The sequence below is a fragment of the Netta rufina genome (assembly GCF_964035555.1).
Source record: "Netta rufina genome assembly, chromosome: 21".
NCBI classification, from domain to species: Eukaryota; Metazoa; Chordata; class Aves; order Anseriformes; family Anatidae; genus Netta; species Netta rufina.
In genome coordinates this window covers 8,118,239-8,134,726 of record NC_140145.1, presented here as the reverse complement: position 1 = coordinate 8,134,726, position 16,488 = coordinate 8,118,239, and the positions used below count along the sequence as shown (strand labels likewise).

Genomic DNA, 16,488 nt, shown 5'->3' with positions numbered 1-16,488 from the left:
TGTTGTATCTTTGGATAGACATTTTGAAGCCACACCTGATCTTTTGCAACCTGTTTGAAAATGACACAGGGCTGCAGCTCTGTCACAATACATTCTCTGAGGTGTTCTACTGAAGCTAATGCATATTGAACTGCATCTGACAAGTACACCCTGTTGTGCTGTCCAGCATGTAAAGAGCAAAGACAATTCCTGCCTTACTTCGGATCCTCCTTCCTTAATCTGACATTTAGGCAGTGCTACCTAATGGCAGACTGTTTTCATGACCTAGCTTTAGGATAGCCGTGTTTTGAAACCAAATACTCTGAAGTCAGAAATAACAAGTGACTACAGGTATTAGTAACAGGTGAGGCTTGCATTTTGCTGGCAGTCAAGACTAAGTTCACTTATTAGCACAGTGGATCACTATAACCATAGACTACACCACAAACTGAAATACAGTTATGACTTCACAACTTTATTTTGGACTATATAGGCAATAGCAGCCCTTCTTGATAAGAGGTCCTTAAGTTCCTGATTGCTCTTCCTCTGGAGAATTGCACCAGTCCCAGCCTGTTTGTATTGACCCACCCTTGCTGCTGTCAGACACCTGCAGTTTGGACTCTGGCCAACTCAGGCGGAGCCCTTTCTCCTCTTGGCCAGTTCAGCTAGTTCTTCCTGGATGTGCTGGACAGAAGCAACATCTCCCTTCTGTTCTGCCTGCTTCAGAGCTTCTTTATATACTTGTCTTGCTTGCAGAAAGTCTTCTGTAGCAAGAGGAAAAAGGGGCATGGCTAGCCAATTATACCACCCATTTTCAGAATCCCCTCCTGAAGGTGACCACAGGCAGAGGACAAGCAAACGACTAGTTGGAACACGTTAAGAACTAGGGAGGTTCAGAAAACATTCAGCATAAAGTGCCAGCTGTGAGAGCTACACAGCAACTATGATGACGGGACAAGATGCTGTTTCAGCATCACAATCTCCTTGAAACAAGTCACAAGCCATATCTTCTGTCCTTTTGGAAGGGTTACTTAGTGAACAGGACAAGGGAAACAAGATCCCTCTGGCTGACATTCAAATGCACCAGTACTGCATTCATCTTGGGCAAGATCCTTCAGCAGCTGAATTCGGTTTGAACACAACGCAACTTGCCTACACCAAGTCAGCAGACCCAGTAATTAAACTAAAAACTGTAATGCACAGACAGTGACATAGACAGCACATTTACTTACTTTTGTGCATCAGAATTGCTGCCAGGTTGTTCAGCACCATGTGCTCCTCAGGGTGTTGAGTCTCCTTTGCCAGTTCAGCTGCCTTCTTCACATAGGAGTATGCTTCATCGTAGTGCCCCTGAGCATCCAACACAGTTGCCAAGTCATTCATGAGGACCACAGTCTGCACAAGGACAGAAAAGAAATCCTCAGAGCGAGACTCATGCCAAACTTCAGGCCAACTGGAGCCCTACGTTCGTAGCCCTGTCACACTAGTAAAAGTATTTCCCAGAGAATGATTTTAGTAAGAAAGTGCCTTATTTATCTATCAGCATGCTACATGCTCAATTCTTCCTGGCAGGAAAACAGAACCCAATTCAGTGCAGTGTACATTCAAAGCCAGCAAAGCTGCTTTTATGGCTGTCTCCTTCCCTGTAAGAACAGTTAGCCTTTCTTTCCCCAGTAGTCCGACTACCATTGTACACATCACCTGTGGATGAGCCTCTCCCTGAACTTCCTTTGAGATCTGCAGAGCCTTCTCGTACATCTTTTGGGCCACGGGGAGCTGGTTAATGTTTAGGAGATAACGAGCATAGGAGTCTAGGCTCATCCCCAGCAAGAGACGGGTGTTGGCTTTTTCTTCAGCTGCAAACAGAGAACAGTGGAAGTGATCACCTCATAAGATCAAGCATGAGTTCACATCCTACAAGAGCAGGAAACCCATGTGCTGTGAAGACAATGGATTGATATGAAGATGGTGCTTGGGCAACATGGAAGATAACAGCAAGGACAGAGAAACAAAGATAACGAGAGAAACCTTTGGCAGTTAAGGCACTCCCACCTGACAAAACATCTTCAGGCAAATCCTTTTGCTTGGCAATCTTCTCCTCTAAGGTCAGGATGCAGAACTCATAGCCAGCCAGGGCTAACTTGTGCCTGCAAAGTGCAACAACTCATCAACGTGAGGCTTCTACCATCCCTGACGGGATGGATGTGAATGCCTTCATTTCCTTACTCTAGGTGGCCTATGAGAAAACACTTCCTCTCCACCAGACCATTCTTGCTTTCAGCGCTCTATCCTTGATCATGTTCTAGACCCTTTTCTTGACCCATGCACAAAAGGATCCAAGAAATGGAGAGGGCTCCCTCCCCCAGACAAGGCCAGCTACTGCTACCCACGCCAATGCTCCATCTCTTAAGAAAAATAAAGCTGCAAGTTACCAACCACCAACTGCAGTCAAAAGCCTTCACTCCTGAATGCATGTCTTGTGAGGTGTGGATTTAAGGCTAGAGAGCTATGTCCTCCATAGCTGCTTCTACCCTAAGCCAGACAGATCACAGCAATCACTGCGCTGCATGACAGTGAGCAGACAAACAGCACGCCTGTGGGCGCTTTTATGTTGGTAGTATCTTGTCACAAAGCTTCCCCAGGCACTGTCTTCTCAGAGAGAAGAGCTCCTGCTTGGCTACCACTGCCACTGTGAAGTTGAGATTAAAGCAAAAGATGCCGTTAGCAGAAAACTCACTGTTTCTGAGCAGCATAGATACTGGCCAGCTTGAGGGACATCTCAAGGACTGCATTGTCATCCTGCCAGGAGGACACAATGCAACTGTTACTCTAACATCTTCCCAGTAGAACCATTACTATGCCACAGAACAAGTTTACACCTTGAAATTGCCCATCCTGTTGTCACCAGCACTGCCATCCATTAAAGCAAGTTCCTAAGAAGCCCACCAGCTCATAGCTGGTATTGCCAGTTCCAGGAGGAGGTGTTACAGCACAAGAAATAGACCAAAGAACCATGCACAACGCTTAATATTTCCATTGGAAAGCCGTTATCAAAAGAACCTACCTCCTTTGTGTCTCCTGCTAGCAAAAAGCTCATAGCTGCTTTGTAAAGCTTTTCTGCCTGAAATGAGAATTTTGAAGAGAACACTGAGTGATGATGACACTTCAAACATCTCTACTCTTTACAGAAGGAGACTGCTGGGAGAAAACTGTCTCAAACTTTGCAATACAATTGCTATCAAGACCAGTGGAAAGTGAAAGGCCAACCAGAGCCTGATGCTAGTGTTAATTCAGGACTCCTACGCCAACCACGAGTTTATCACATCTGTGTCTCTTCACTGCTTTCCTGGGTTCTCCTTGTGACAATCCTCTAGATGTTCGACCGTGGCTTTTCATAATAAGAAATATACCTTCCCTTGCTCACCACGTTGGAGCTCGCAATCCAGCTGGGAAAATACTACTCTAAGCAACACAGGATCACAGTCCCAAGGCAGGATATTTTGCTGTAGAACACAAGATTGCTGCCTCACAACTCTCAGGATACAGCAAGTCTGCGGCACACCGCACCTCCAAGATCTTTGACAACACCTCACGTTGTGTATCAGACTCTTACACGGAAATAAAAACAAAACACCGGGGCTACTCACGTTGTCCAGCTGCCCCTGCATGAAGGCCACGTTTGCCATCTGGAAGAGACAGACGTTGCGCTGAAAGCTCCACCGCCGGGCCCAGCCTCACCACCACCTCTCGTCCTTCCACACACGGCTCCCCAGCACCACGCCGTGCCCGTACCCTGCGACACGGCCCTGCCCCGAGCAGGACAGCACCGAGCAGGAGTTACCATGCTGTAGGTGTAGACGATGGCCCTCCTGTCATCCGCCTGGTGCGCCAGGTGCAGGGCTTGGTGCAGAAACCTCTCGGCCTCCCCCAGCTCGCCCTTCATCGCGCTGAGCTGCGGGGGGACACAAAAAGGGAAATTTGGGGGGAAAACGAGAGAAATGGGGGGTAATTTGGGGGGAGGGGAACACCTCATGCCACCCTGTCCCCTCTCACCTTGGCTCTCTTCAGCAGCAGCACGATGGCGGCCTCGCCGTCCTCCTCGGCGTCCTTGGGGAAGAGCGAGAGGGCTGCGGGGCGAGGCTCAGCCCTCCCCCACCCCCCCACTGCCCCCTTCCCCTCCCCTCACCTCCAAGGAAGCCCAGAGCCGGGCCCGGCCGGGCCCACCCCAACCGCCACCGGGTGGCTCCCGGCCCCGTTCCCGGTCCCGTGCCGCCGCCTCGCTCCTGTCGGGCCCCCGAGGGCCGGGCCCGTGCCCGGGGGAGCCCCGCGGGGCAGCGCCGCACGCCCAGGGCCCGCCTCAGCCCCGCCGCCAGCATCGCCCTCACCCCCCCCACAGCCACACGCGGGCCCTTTAAGAGCTCGCCCTCGCCACGTGACACGGGGCGCCGCGTCACCTGTTGCCATGGCGACGAGGCAGACTGTAGGCCTAGAGAGGCTCGAGTAGGCCCCGCTAGGCCGCGAGGTCGCCGCCGCCTCAGCCCCGAACGGCCCCGAGGCGGCTCCCACCCGGGGCCGATCCCGGCTCTGCCGCCCCGGTGAACGGGCCCGGTCTGCGATGTCCGCCGTGACCTGAAGGGCTTCCCGCTGCCTCCCGCTCCCTCCAGGCCTGAGGCGGGTGCCCCGGGGATGGGCAGCACCCTGCCGGCTGTGGCGGAGGAGCTGCTGAAGGAGCTCAGGAGGGTGTTTCAGGAGACGGCGCAAGGTACGTGACGGGGACGGCTCCGTCCCTGAGGGCGGTGGTGTCAAAACCTCCAGGGAGCAGCAGGTGGGGGCTTCGCTGTCGTGAGGGGCAAGCTGGGGGGTTGCTTCCAGCTCCTCCGTTTCACAAATGGCGTTAAGGCACAGATAACGAGGAGCAGCCCCCTTCTCAAAGCCAGGCCCTTTCAAAACTGAGACCAAGTTGGGCACTTTTGGGACCTAGAGGAGTTCTGCCTGCCTGTAGTGCAAGTGGCTGCATGTGAGGGGTGAGCATTTCCACACTCTTCTGTAGTTGTTTTGTTGTGCCTACTGTGCTGCTCCTTTTATAGAGCATTTTATGTTTTTAACCAGAGTTAAAAGGGAATTTTTTGTAAAAATGAACGTGTTTCATCACTGACCAGCAGAGGGTGTTGCGTTAGCCAGCCCGTGGCAGGGAGCTGCTTGCCCATTGCTGAGGTGAAGGCAGAAGCTACCAGTTAAACCCTGGCCAGTTCTAGCTGCTAGTTAAGAACGATGACACTCATTGCCCTCTGGATTACTAACAGAGTTCTGTAATCTGTGCAAAAATCTGTGTAAAAGAATATCGCTGTTTGTGCTTACTGGGTAAGAAGTGCAGAATGGTTCTTGCAAAGGAATTTGTGTAAGGAATATTTCTACCTGCACTAAAACCAACCCAATAAACATCCAGAGGAGTCTGTTTGAGTGCTGAATTTGAGTGGGACATGGACAAAGACTTAATATCTAAACTGGGTAACCACCTGGATAGCTTTTTGGCATACTTGCAGTATGGCTCCTGTCAGGTTAGAGAAGATCCAAAATGTACATGTGACTTTTTAAAGAGCTTTATAAATATAAAGCTTGTATACGCTTTATATAAAATTTATCCCTAAAGCACCAAAACAGTATGCTGGGACATAACTGAAAAGAAACTGATCAATCACTTCAGAGACCTAAATTAGAGGAAAGTTGGAAAAGTCAGACCAACGGTATAACAGTCATAGGGAATATTTTGAGTTTCTGGAACAAAGGCTTTTAAAGTCAGAAGACCTAATTTTCCAGTGGAATAACAAGGCACAGTACACTGTGTCCCATTAGTGATAACAGAAAGATCAGATTGGGTGATCAGAGCCTCAGCTGTCAGCTAAAACAAACAGACGACTTTTCCGAAGTGCAATTTTCCGTCTTAACAAGAAGTTCTAATAAATGAAGATTTTTTTTTTTGCGTGCATACTGTTTTAAAAGCCATAAACTAGTGGTGCCCTGAAAGACTGTGCTGGGAAAAGAACAACATTGTCGAAGTTTTGATGCCACAAAGTTCTCTACTCACGCCAAGAGAGTTTCAGGGAAACCAATCTATGTATTTTTAACCAGCTTCTTAAAGAGGCAGAGCAAGATGTTGAAGCTGTGCGCTTGTAAAAGTAGGATATTGTAAAAGTTCATGTATTTGGACTTCCACATTTCTTTTTAAAATTAATCCCCGTGGTCTGAATGTATGTGTAATGTGTATTTAATTGCTGTACTTGATAAATGCATAAAGAACAAGGAGTCACGCTGAAAGTGCAAGGGTTGTGGCCCTTGGAACAAGGGGGATTGATGATTTTCTTGAACAAGACTGAGGAAACTTCTGCTCCTGCATTAACTAGGAAGAACCCAGCTTTGGGCTGGGAGCGGGTGCACGTTGGAGTGGAGATGGTGGAAAGGAGGGGGCTGGAGCCTGGTGGGGTGCATCAGGCCCGGTGAGGGGAGCGGCAGCGCTGCTGTGAAGAGGGCCCAGGCCCAGAACGGGACGCGGGAGGCTCAGGACTGGAACAGAGGGGCGGGCAGTCTGCTGGGAACAGCAGGGCACTTGATTGTTTTCAGTTCAATGTGGTTGATGCAGCAAGGAACTAAGACTGACAATGACAGCGTTGCCTGACTCAATTCTGCGTGCTGTTGGGTTTTGTGGAACTTGATCTGTTTGGCCTGGTGTGCTCAGCCAGAGCTCCAGACACAAGAGGTGGGGATGGCAAACTCCCACCCACGGTCACATCTCCAGTCCCCTCACACTGTCCTAACTAAAATTTTCTACCATGGCAGATCATTTTGCTGCTCCTTGTTTCTTTTTGGTGACTAGAAGGGATGGGTAGAGTCTTGTTTGGCCTCTGGGGGTGGATTAGAATCACCCTACCCTCCCGAGGCTAGCCTGTGATGTTGTTTTATGCAGTGGGGGAGTTCAGCAAAATCACCCTTCATTTTCTTTTTGTTGCAGTCCCTGATGACCTGCTGCTGGGGTAAGTATCTTTTCCTTTGCTTCCTGTCCCAGTGTCCTGTTAAAGGGCAGTTGATAACTTGCTGTCATCGTAGTGCAGCTGGTTTTCTTCTGTCTTTGACCAGTGCATATTTCTCAGGCAGAGTTTCTAACTAAGTGCGTGTGCTGGTAGTGGGAACGAAGGTTCTTGTCTCAAGGGTTTTTCCAAATTCATGAAATTATCTCTGTATCGCTGAATCTCCTGTGATGACTTGCACTAATTTGGGTGGATAAAACATGCAGAAACCCAGAATGTTTAACCTGAGCTCTGAGTCCGCCCTCAGATCCAGAACGAGTTTTCTGTGAGAGTGGACTGTGTTTCAGTGATTCATGGCACTGGAACGCTGCGCTCCACTGCGTTCCTATCAGTGTGAGCACAACGGCGTCCTGAGAGCCCTTCTTCTGCTTGAGTCATGCGTGTGTGCTGGAGAGGGAGAGCTGAGTGTGTCTCTGTGCACCAACCAGGTAACGATTCCCTTGAATATTACCCTGAGTTTTCTTCCATTTAGTGTAATTGTCAGGTCAGCTTTATAACCTTTGCATTGACTGACGCTCATGAATATGTCAGCAAAACACAAGAAGCCTCCTAAGAGAACCAAGTTCTGCAGTCCTCATGGAGTGGTGATGAAGGTAGAGAAAAGGCACCATTGCAGTGAGAAAGACTTTTTTTTGGATTCATATTTAGCTTTGTGTCCTTGCCTGCCTGTAAATTAGCCAGGAGAGGAGATTACCAGGAACCCTTCAGGCCTTGATGGCTTTGGGTCTAAAGTTACCTAATACAACACTTGTGAAAGGTATGCTTGCTGACTCCTTCTTCTGGACCACAGTGACCTTTCAAGGGTAGGATTATATTTGACAAGTCTCTTTTTTGCTCCCTTCTCCTCAAAAAAGAAAAAAGGAGAGAAAGTCCCTTGTTAAGTTTAGTAACACTTGGGTGGTAACTCTTGGCAGTTGGATTTCCACCAGTTCCCTGTGACCAAGGGCTCTGAAGTATTCTGATTTAATTTCTGAATCTCTTCCAAATATCTGAAGAACTTCAATTTCCTTTGGGCATTCCCCTTACTTATTTCCTGTTAGACTGATCAAATTATGTACATGAAAAAAGAATTCCCCAAATTTGAAAGAGTTACTGAAACTCATTAAACTCAGGCCTATTATAGTTCCAAATCTAATCATTAAGGAATGCCTTACGTTGAGTGTTCCCCCACCCACCTCCTTTCAGTCTGTCAGATGAAACCAATCCTTACTGCCTTGAGTTTGTGCAACTGAAGTTTTGGTCTTCCTGGAATAAATCTGTCTTCTTGGCTTGTTATCAATGAGATTGACTCAGCCGTGTAGGTCAGCCGTGCTGTTGAGACGCCAGGGCTCTGCCTTGGCTCTTTGTGTCTTCACTGGAGTTGGAAACTTTCCTCTGCTTTCTCCTGTTCTCCTGCTCGCGTTTTGTGCTATCTTTTCATCGCTGCTGATTTTCTTCTTGTTTACCCTTGCAACTAATCTAGACTACGCAGATTTTTCTCAGTGGATAAAAGGTCTGTAAAGATTAGCTCAGTTGCCTCTGAGCTCTTTGGAACTCGTTCAGAGTGGCCGGATGTACAGGTCTAGAATAACTTTTAAGCTTATGAGCTGTCTGGACAATAGACTAAAGGTACAGCTCTCCAGGTCTGACGTATGGCTTATCGTAAACCCTCACACGGCATCAGCAGGAGAGAAAATCCTCCTTGAATGGCACTAACTCTGCAGACAGGGAGTGTGTTGATGGAACCTGCTGTGCCCTCAGCAGTCGCAGCTCTTTACTTTTCCACTTGCTGGTGTAGAATTTTACAGCACCAAGCGCAGCAGCGGCCAGACCCCAACATGTGCCTCTATGGTGCTGCCTTGCAGCACTGAGACGGAGGAGAGAGTTGTACAGAGGCACGGTTGTTCTGGAAGCAAATGTGTACCTGAGCAAATCTGGCTCACCTGGTCTCTTCCCCATCCCAGCAAGCTGCCATCTGTAAGTGCCATGCAGTGGTGTGTCCCGGCATGGTGATGTGTCCTGCTTGGAAGGGAAGGAAAGGGAAAGTTTTTTAGGGAGCATGGAATGATGTAAGGCGTGTGCTGTTCCTGGGTGTGTATCAGGAATGAAGTCGTCCCTGGGCCTTGCTGGTAGATGAATTATAGACATGAAACTACTGCTATTGAGTGGCTCCACTTGCAGTGTAATGCTTTAAGTATTTTCCAGACAGTCCTTTGCTTCCTATTGCTGCAACTTTGGGTAGAAAAAGAATAATTTGTACCTCAGTTGTGACTGTGATCAATGAGACATAATCACTTTAGAATGGCTCATTTGTTCTTCTGGGTGTAAACCAGTTTTCCAGGGATCGGGAAGGAGTCCTGTTGCTCAAGGAGTTATGTATCATCGGTGCTCTTTGCTCTGAGGCGTGATGTGTGGCTGTGACTGGAGGTGGGATTCAACTGATCAGTCAGCTGGTCCAGGGGAACTCAACCAGGACTGCCACGCCAGATATGCTGCCCCAGAATAACTCCTCACCTACATAGCTAACGCTGCCTCACAGCCACGGAGACTGACTGTAAAAATCTCACTTCTGTGTCTCTGATGCACTTTGTCTCATTTTCGTTCAGGACAGGAACCACTTTATGTCCTGTTTGTGCAGCAGGCAGCCAGAAATGTGTTTGGGTCATAGTGCTGCAGAAGAATCACATAAGGTCCCGTGTAAAAAAATAAAAATCCTTAAAATGCCTTGTAAATAAATCTGAGGTGGGTATTGCAAAGAGATGTGGGACTGCTTGGGAGCAGCTTGGGATTTTGGAAGTTCTCAAGAACACCCCAAACCACGTAGGTGCTCAGAATAGCCATCAGAGGGAGGCTGTCCTTGAGGACAGAGTCCCCGAGAGAGGTTGTCATCTGGGGTTGTCTCAGAGAGCTGGGCGGGGACTGGCAGTCACTCGGTGAAAGAAAAAGCTGAGAAAGCCAGGTGGACACATCGCTTGTTAGCGTAGTGAATGGAGCAGTAACTGGTGGGATTTTGAGGTGCAAAGGGAATTTATGGCTACAGGCCTCCTGTGGATTAAAGCTAAGCCAGGTGGTCTCCTTTTGTGACGTGACCGAACTGGAGACACTTTCTCTTTCAGGCTGAAGTTCATATTTGGCCCAGCTGCTGTCCCAGCCTTGGATTTGGTGGATCACCGTTCTGTCACCCGAGTTGTGTCCCCCAGCGGAAGGACAGCGTACCAGGTGCGGGCGTTGTTTGTCTCCTGTTTCACTATCTGATGGTTTCCAGTTGACACCTGACCCAATATCTTCCTAACTTGCAGAGCATGGAAGTGCACTTGGATAAACGCAGAGGCAATATCAGTGTCTTACAAACCCGCTCTTGCAGCAGCCAAGAGGAACATTTCTAAATACTGTCCCTGCAAGGGGCCTTCCCTCCTTTTCTGGAGGTGCTGAGATGCTTTGGGGTCATCTAGGGTAAGAGAATTGCTGGGAAACCAGGCCTGGGTAGCGACACAAACATTTTTCACGTGTTCAGAGCTTGCATTGCTTGGTTTGCACGTGGAATCTTCATCGCTTCTGGGGCCTTGGAGAGGAATTCTGCCCCTCCAAAGCGGCATGATTCATAAACATAAAGGGCTCAAGAACACAGGCTCCAATTTGAGGTGAGGGCTGGCCGGTGGGTATTTGGTGCAGCCTAAGAAGCACTGCTTCCAGGACCTTTAGACAGCAGCTGCCTCACTAATTGAATGCTTAAAGGCTTTTCCTTTTTTACTGTTGCTCATCTGAATATGTCACTGGGCAGAGAGTGGTCACATTGTCCTCACAGAGCTTTGTCAGGCCTCGTGGGCTAAGGCAGAGCATTGCAGGCTGGGATGCACTTCACTTGCTCCCCTTTGTGTGAAGGATGAAGGGGACAGTCAGAGCCTCTGGGCAGCCCAGGGAGCCTGGATGTGTGCTCACCCACTGACAGTTTATCTGTGGTGTGGCGGAGCTATCTGCATCTCCAGAGGCTTGATATTCATCTCTCAGACCGAGGAAGCCTAATGAGATGGAGAGGAAATCAGAAGCATGACAAGAGGGTTTGGATGCTGCAGGGAAGGAGCCCCTGGACATGGCGGTCAGGGCTGGCCATCAGGAGGTGATGTGGGACAGGCCCAGCCCTCGGCCAGGTGGTGTGCAGCTGATGGTAGCTGATGGGGTGATGTTTGCTGCTCCAGCAGCGTGTGCCGGTGCCCTCCCGCTGCAGCCACACGTGTCCTTCTGAGCAGCATTCCTTGTAGTGCAGCTCCCTTGCTCATTAAGACCATGCTGATGAGTTCATTTACGGAGGAATCTGAAGAGCTGTTTTCTCTGGGGGCGTGAGGCCGGTCCCATTGCGAAATTCTTCCTCAGCACAGCTGTCTGAGAGGCAGAAACAGAGCAGAGCCTCTCTTGAGGCCGTCGGCTGGAGCCTTGACGGGAACACAAGCTGGGGCTGCAGAAACCAAAGCGCTGAGCGGGACGCTGCACTCAGGGTGGCTGAGTAGTGTCACTGGCTCTCGATTCATGCCTCTGTGTGGTGCAGGCGCTGGTCCCAGCTGTGTGCACTTCTGCAGCAGAGAAGCACGCCCAGTGCAGTGGGGGCAGGGATCGTCTGTGAGCATTTGGACGCAGGCTCAGTCATCCCTCAGTCCCCAGAAGGTCAGCTCTGCCGTTTGCACCCAGATGTGGGTGAGCTGGAATGTGAAGTGGTGCTTTCACTCACAGCTGGGTCTGGAGAGCTCTTGTTGGTGAGGCCACGAGGTTGGTCCTGTTGTGAAACTCCTCTGGGTCCTCATAGCCAAATCTGAGCTGTTGATACTTCCCAGGCCAAAACGCTGTTTGTTCCATATCACTCAGCACATCTTGGGCACTGCTTTGGGGGAAATGGCTCTGCTCAAGCAGGCCTTAGGACTGCAGCCTGTCGTGTAGACAGCTTTTGCCCTCAGGAACCAAGATGCGAGAAGAAGGAGCCCTCAGTCAAGTGAAAACCATGAGTTATCTTTTAATGCCCAGGCATTAATGCCTTTGCTACTTAGTACGGGGGTGGCACTGACAGGGTGTTCAAGGCCAATGTTACCTTAGGGTTGTAAATCATCCCAAAAGAGCTTGTGTAATATCTGCCTACACTGCAGGCTATTGCCAGCCCTGGTAATTCCAGGTCAGGGATAAGTCCTATGTGCTGCAGAGGTGGCAGATGTTCGCTGGTGGTGGAGCTTGCTGGATGGTAAGTGGTGAGCAGGAGCGGCTGGGGCACCTCCTTTAGCTGTGCCTGAGTTGCAGAAAGGCTGTGAGCTGCAGGAGTGAAGGCAGCTAGCAGGGGGAAGGGTCAGTGCACTAGTCCTGCCACCAGCCATCACTTCCATTGCTCATGTCCTGCATTTTTATCGGTTTCTTCTTTTATAAGTCTTTTTAAATTAATTTCCTAGAACTCCGGCAGCCTGTCCCACCTTGAGGATGAGAGCACCAGGCCCTGGCACAGAGTGGTGCTGCCTGGCAGTACACTGGTGCCAGAGCTGGCTCTTCTGTGTCCCTGCATGCTGGCAGGGACAACACCACCAAGGTTATTTTTCCTCTCGGTGCTGCCAACAAGTGCCTGGCAACAAGGGCAGCGGAAGGAAATCTCCGAGCATCTCAGGGCCAAGAAAGCACCCCAGCGCCTGGCTTGGCTGCAGCTGCCCAGAGATGGAGGCACCTTTTTCTCTTGGTCTTTGGAGTTTAGATTCTGCCTTATTAGGCAGAAGCTGCATTCTTGCCGTCTAGGTCAGGATGGGGGATCTCTAAGCTCAGCCCAAATCTGGCAGTCTGTGACTTCCCCCCCTCCTCAAAGGAAAACACTTCTGAAAGAAAGGCACCATCAGAATACTTCATCTTGGAAAAAACAATCAAAGGGGCTAGAGAAAAACAAACTTATCACAAGTGAAACAAACAGCCTGGAGTATAAGAGGGGCCAGGGTAAAGGCCAGACTCTGAAAAAAGTCTGATTTCCCCTGAAATAAGAATGTGGATCTTGTGTCCTGAATCTGCTGGGAGAGATGAGGGATAAGAGGTGTAGCACGGCGGGGGGAGAGCTCAGACCTGCAGGCCTCGCCCACCAGGCAGGGGCTGCAGAGAGAGCTGCAGGGGACAGGGAAGGGACCTTTAGCAAGTACCGTTCTGGACCCTGAGGGATGATGCTCTTCTGGAGGGACTTCACAGTGCTGGGGTCCTCCTGGGGGAGCAACACTCTGCAGACCTCCACTGCCTTTTTCCTTTTTTGAGGAATTTTTACGTTGAAGTGCACGTGCCATGAATCCAACCAGAATCTAAAGCCTGGTGTGAGAGGAGCGTGGTGTGCCATCAGAGCCCGGAGCTCGTGCACAGAAGAAAGCTCTGCTGTGATGGCACCTGTGTAACGCCCCACTGCTTTCTGAAATACCCCCTAAGACTTAGTGCCAGCCACTTGCTCTCGCTGTGGCAAATACAACACACATCGTGGCACAAGGTCTGCTGGAACTGCATTTTGGGGTAACTGGGTTCAGTTTAAGCCTCAGAGCATCAGGGAAGTCCACACTGTTCAGGGCAGGTTTCTGCTCCTAGTCTGTGAGTGTGTTCTTGAAAGAGGAGGAGGGCAGAGCAGATTGCTCTTAAAATAACTTTCTGAAAGCTACTTTCCAGTCTTGAAGAAGGCAGAAGAGAAATAATCCTGAGGTTGGCTTTTCTGTATCAGGCAACCAGCTCCAGCAGTGCAGTTTGCCTGTCAGCTTCACGCTGGAACGAGCGCTTCCCTCACCTGGCTGCCCGCGTCCTGTGCCCGGGGAGGAATATGAGTCAGTGCCCGCCTTGCAGAGGAGCAGCACGTGGGAAAAGGAGGCAGTGCTGTTCCCAAACCAGAGGTGAAGTAGGGAGGCTTCTTCTCTGGAGACTTGAACTTTGTTTATTCAGGCAAAACTGGATTCCAATGGCTGCAGCTGTTTTCAGGAGCAGAACAGTGAGAGCCTTTGCAGCCTCCAGCCCTCGGTGCTGGATAGAAAAGGGCTCGCTGCAAGTGCTTACTGCTGCTCTCCTTCCATCCACAGGTCATTGGAGGCCCTGGATTCATCAGTGTGCTTTCTGTGACAAGACTTTGGGTTATCTTCAACCACCCAGGGTCTGACAGTATTGGGTTGGGGCCTGGCTGTAGGGAATTTGGGAGACTGCGGTGGGGCTCTGTGCTCAATGCCTCAGCCCTTTTCCTGATCTCTCACAGAATCACAGAATCACAGAATTTTCTAGGTTGGAAGAGACCTCAAGGTCATCGAGTCCAACCTCCAACCTAACGCTAACACCCCTCCACTAAACCATATCCCTAAGCTCTACATCTAAACGTCTTTTGAAGACTTCCAGGGATGGTGACTCCACCACTTCCCTGGGCAGCCTGTTCTCAGCAGCAGACAAGTCACTGGAGCCAATGTCTGCTGCAAACACGGGTATACGTACAGGAGCTTTCTTCTCCTGTAGGGAGAGAAGTATGTAGAGATGCAGAAAGCTGAGGAGTTTCAAGCTTAATGTGTGCCACTGCAGAATCTGGGGCCTCTTTTGTGATTTTGTATTGCAGCATCTGCTCGCCTGCTGCATGCTGTGAGTCACTGTGGAAAGGATGTCAGACCAAATACAGGCCAGGAGTTAAAGAAATTGAGAGTGAATGTTCGCTCTGACTCCCACGCCCTCTGAATAACTTTGTTTCAGGTCCTTGGGACCTCGGGTAAACTCTACACCTGCTACAGCTCCTGCCACTTCTGTACCTGTCCTGCTTTTGGTTTTACTGTACTGCAGAAGAGCGAGAGCCTGCTGGTAAGTTGTCTGCCCTAACTTGGGGTCAGGGCAGGGTGTGGGGCAGAAGGCTGTGCTGATTTCTCCTCCCCAAACCACAGCAGCCTGAAGTTTCCAAGGGAGCAGATACCTGAGTGTGGACTTGGCCGTGCGGGCTGCACCTGACCCAGTCCACAACCTGGCCTCCAGGAGTCACAACGTTTAGATGGAGCTAGGCCTGCAAGGGCTGGAAAGGGCTTTTGCTCTTAATTACGTGTTACTTTTCAAGAGATGAACAGTTCCTGGTCTCTTGGAACAGGGGCCACTGCCACACATACGACTGCCACGTAGAGGCTGGCTGATGCAGTGGGGCTCACCTGGTGCCCGTGAGGAAGGGCTCAGGGTCACTAACGGGCCTGTCTGTGTGCCCCCGTGCCAACCATCCCTCCCGCATGGGAAGCCCACCCGTTCCAGGAGCTCTGTGAGCTGGGCCTGATGTTCTCACTTCCTAGAGCGGTGCGGGGTGTGTGAGGGCTGACAGACAATGCAAAGCCAACTCTTGCTCTTTGTGGCCTGGACCTACCTGCTTCTGCACCTGGCGTGCTCGTGGGGAGGGCAGCAGGATCCGGTAACACTTTGCCATGTGTCAGACCCCTGTATGTGTCCTGACTGCAGAGACCTGGGGCAGCTCGAGCTCCAGGCTTGTTTCTTGGTGTGACAAAAGGGAAACGTGTACCTGGGGAGGTGAGAATTTCCCTGGACACATTCTGGCCTGGATGCTTTTTTGTGGCTGTTAGATGGAGCGTGGCATTCCTGCACTGCTCCTGCTGTTAACTTTTCCATGCTGTTATTTGCAGTGCAAACATATCCTTGCTGTCTACCTCAGCCAGGCCCTGGGAGCCTGTCAGGAGCTAACAGTCTCTGAGGAGCAGCTCACAAACATCTTACTGGCTGAGGAAGAGGACGAAGGATGAAGGACTTGGATCACATGAAGATGTGCTTGCTGTGTACCCTCCTGGCTGCACAGCCAGCACGTCTACGAGGCTGCCATTGCAGCTGCTAGGTTTCTTCCTGTGCTGTAGCCAAATGTGGCATTAATTAGCAGCTTTGCACTGATTAATTAATTAATAAATGTTAAGAAGCCTGTGCTGACTTCGGTTTCATTTATTTAAGCTGTTCTTGGGATTTCTGAAGATGTTTGAACTGATCTGTGGCAATGTGGAGACACAAACAGTCCGGCAGGTCTCTGCATGACCACGGAGCCTCATTAACCGCGCCCACTGTGGCTGCCCCCAACCCTGCCCAGGACCCGACAGGTTTTGGGGACTCGGCCTCGCAACGAGTGAGCCCGCAGTGGCTCTTGAGAGCAGGCTGCTCAGGGCAATTTCCAATCCATCGCTGGCAAACCCGTACCAGGGACTGGGGCAGGGATTCCCTCAGCACCTCCAGCCTGGTGACAGCTGTGTGCTGTATGGGCCTCGCTTCTGTGCTTACTGTAACACGGGGTCTTTGGAGGAGTCACTGGTGGCTCTGGTTTTAGATCGACCCAGTTCAGACAAGCCAACCACCTCCTGCTGGCAGGCAGGGCAGGGCTGGGCCCACCAGATACAGGCAAAAGAGGCGGCTGCTGCTCCCCTGCTCCACACAGCAAGTGAGCCAGGAGCCGGCTCCTTCCAGCTCC

The 16,488-nt window shown here is 50.5% G+C and overlaps 2 protein-coding genes across 3 annotated transcripts; one reads left to right on the top strand and one right to left on the bottom strand.

Annotated features, from left to right (window-relative positions):
• Positions 1–447: 447 nt before the first annotated feature.
• On the bottom strand, positions 448–4,355 carry TTC19 (tetratricopeptide repeat domain 19; the record flags this gene model as incomplete). Its single annotated transcript, XM_084299904.1, has 10 exons — positions 448–743; positions 1,212–1,374; positions 1,681–1,835; positions 2,032–2,126; positions 2,717–2,778; positions 3,044–3,100; positions 3,627–3,665; positions 3,821–3,931; positions 4,033–4,106; positions 4,166–4,355. 10 exons carry the CDS (start codon positions 4,353–4,355, stop codon positions 610–612), a joined length of 1,080 nt encoding a protein of 359 aa, XP_084156030.1. The 3' UTR covers positions 448–609.
• A 77-nt stretch (positions 4,356–4,432) lies between these two features.
• ZSWIM7 (zinc finger SWIM-type containing 7) lies at positions 4,433–15,951 on the top strand. 2 transcript variants are annotated; one of them, XM_084299552.1, is made up of 5 exons: positions 4,433–4,741; positions 6,986–7,007; positions 10,157–10,259; positions 14,745–14,849; positions 15,665–15,951. In XM_084299552.1, exons 1-5 carry the CDS (start codon positions 4,666–4,668, stop codon positions 15,779–15,781), a joined length of 423 nt encoding a protein of 140 aa, XP_084155678.1. In that variant the 5' UTR covers positions 4,433–4,665; the 3' UTR covers positions 15,782–15,951. The 2 variants fall into 2 exon arrangements, with proteins under 2 accessions (XP_084155678.1, XP_084155679.1); XM_084299553.1 differs by lacking the exon at positions 15,665–15,951 and adding an exon at positions 14,930–15,657.
• The last annotated feature ends 537 nt before the right edge of the window (positions 15,952–16,488 follow it).

Bases quoted from the DNA above. Each gene is read 5' to 3' on its own strand.
- ZSWIM7 (XM_084299552.1), top strand. From the start codon at position 4,666: ATGGGCAGCACCCTGCCGGCTGTGGCGGAGGAGCTGCTGAAGGAGCTC. The intron at 4,742-6,985 runs GTACGTGACGGG...TTTTTGTTGCAG, and splicing joins GTTTCAGGAGACGGCGCAAG to TCCCTGATGACCTGCTGCTG. The intron at 7,008-10,156 runs GTAAGTATCTTT...TTTCTCTTTCAG, and splicing joins CCTGATGACCTGCTGCTGGG to GCTGAAGTTCATATTTGGCC.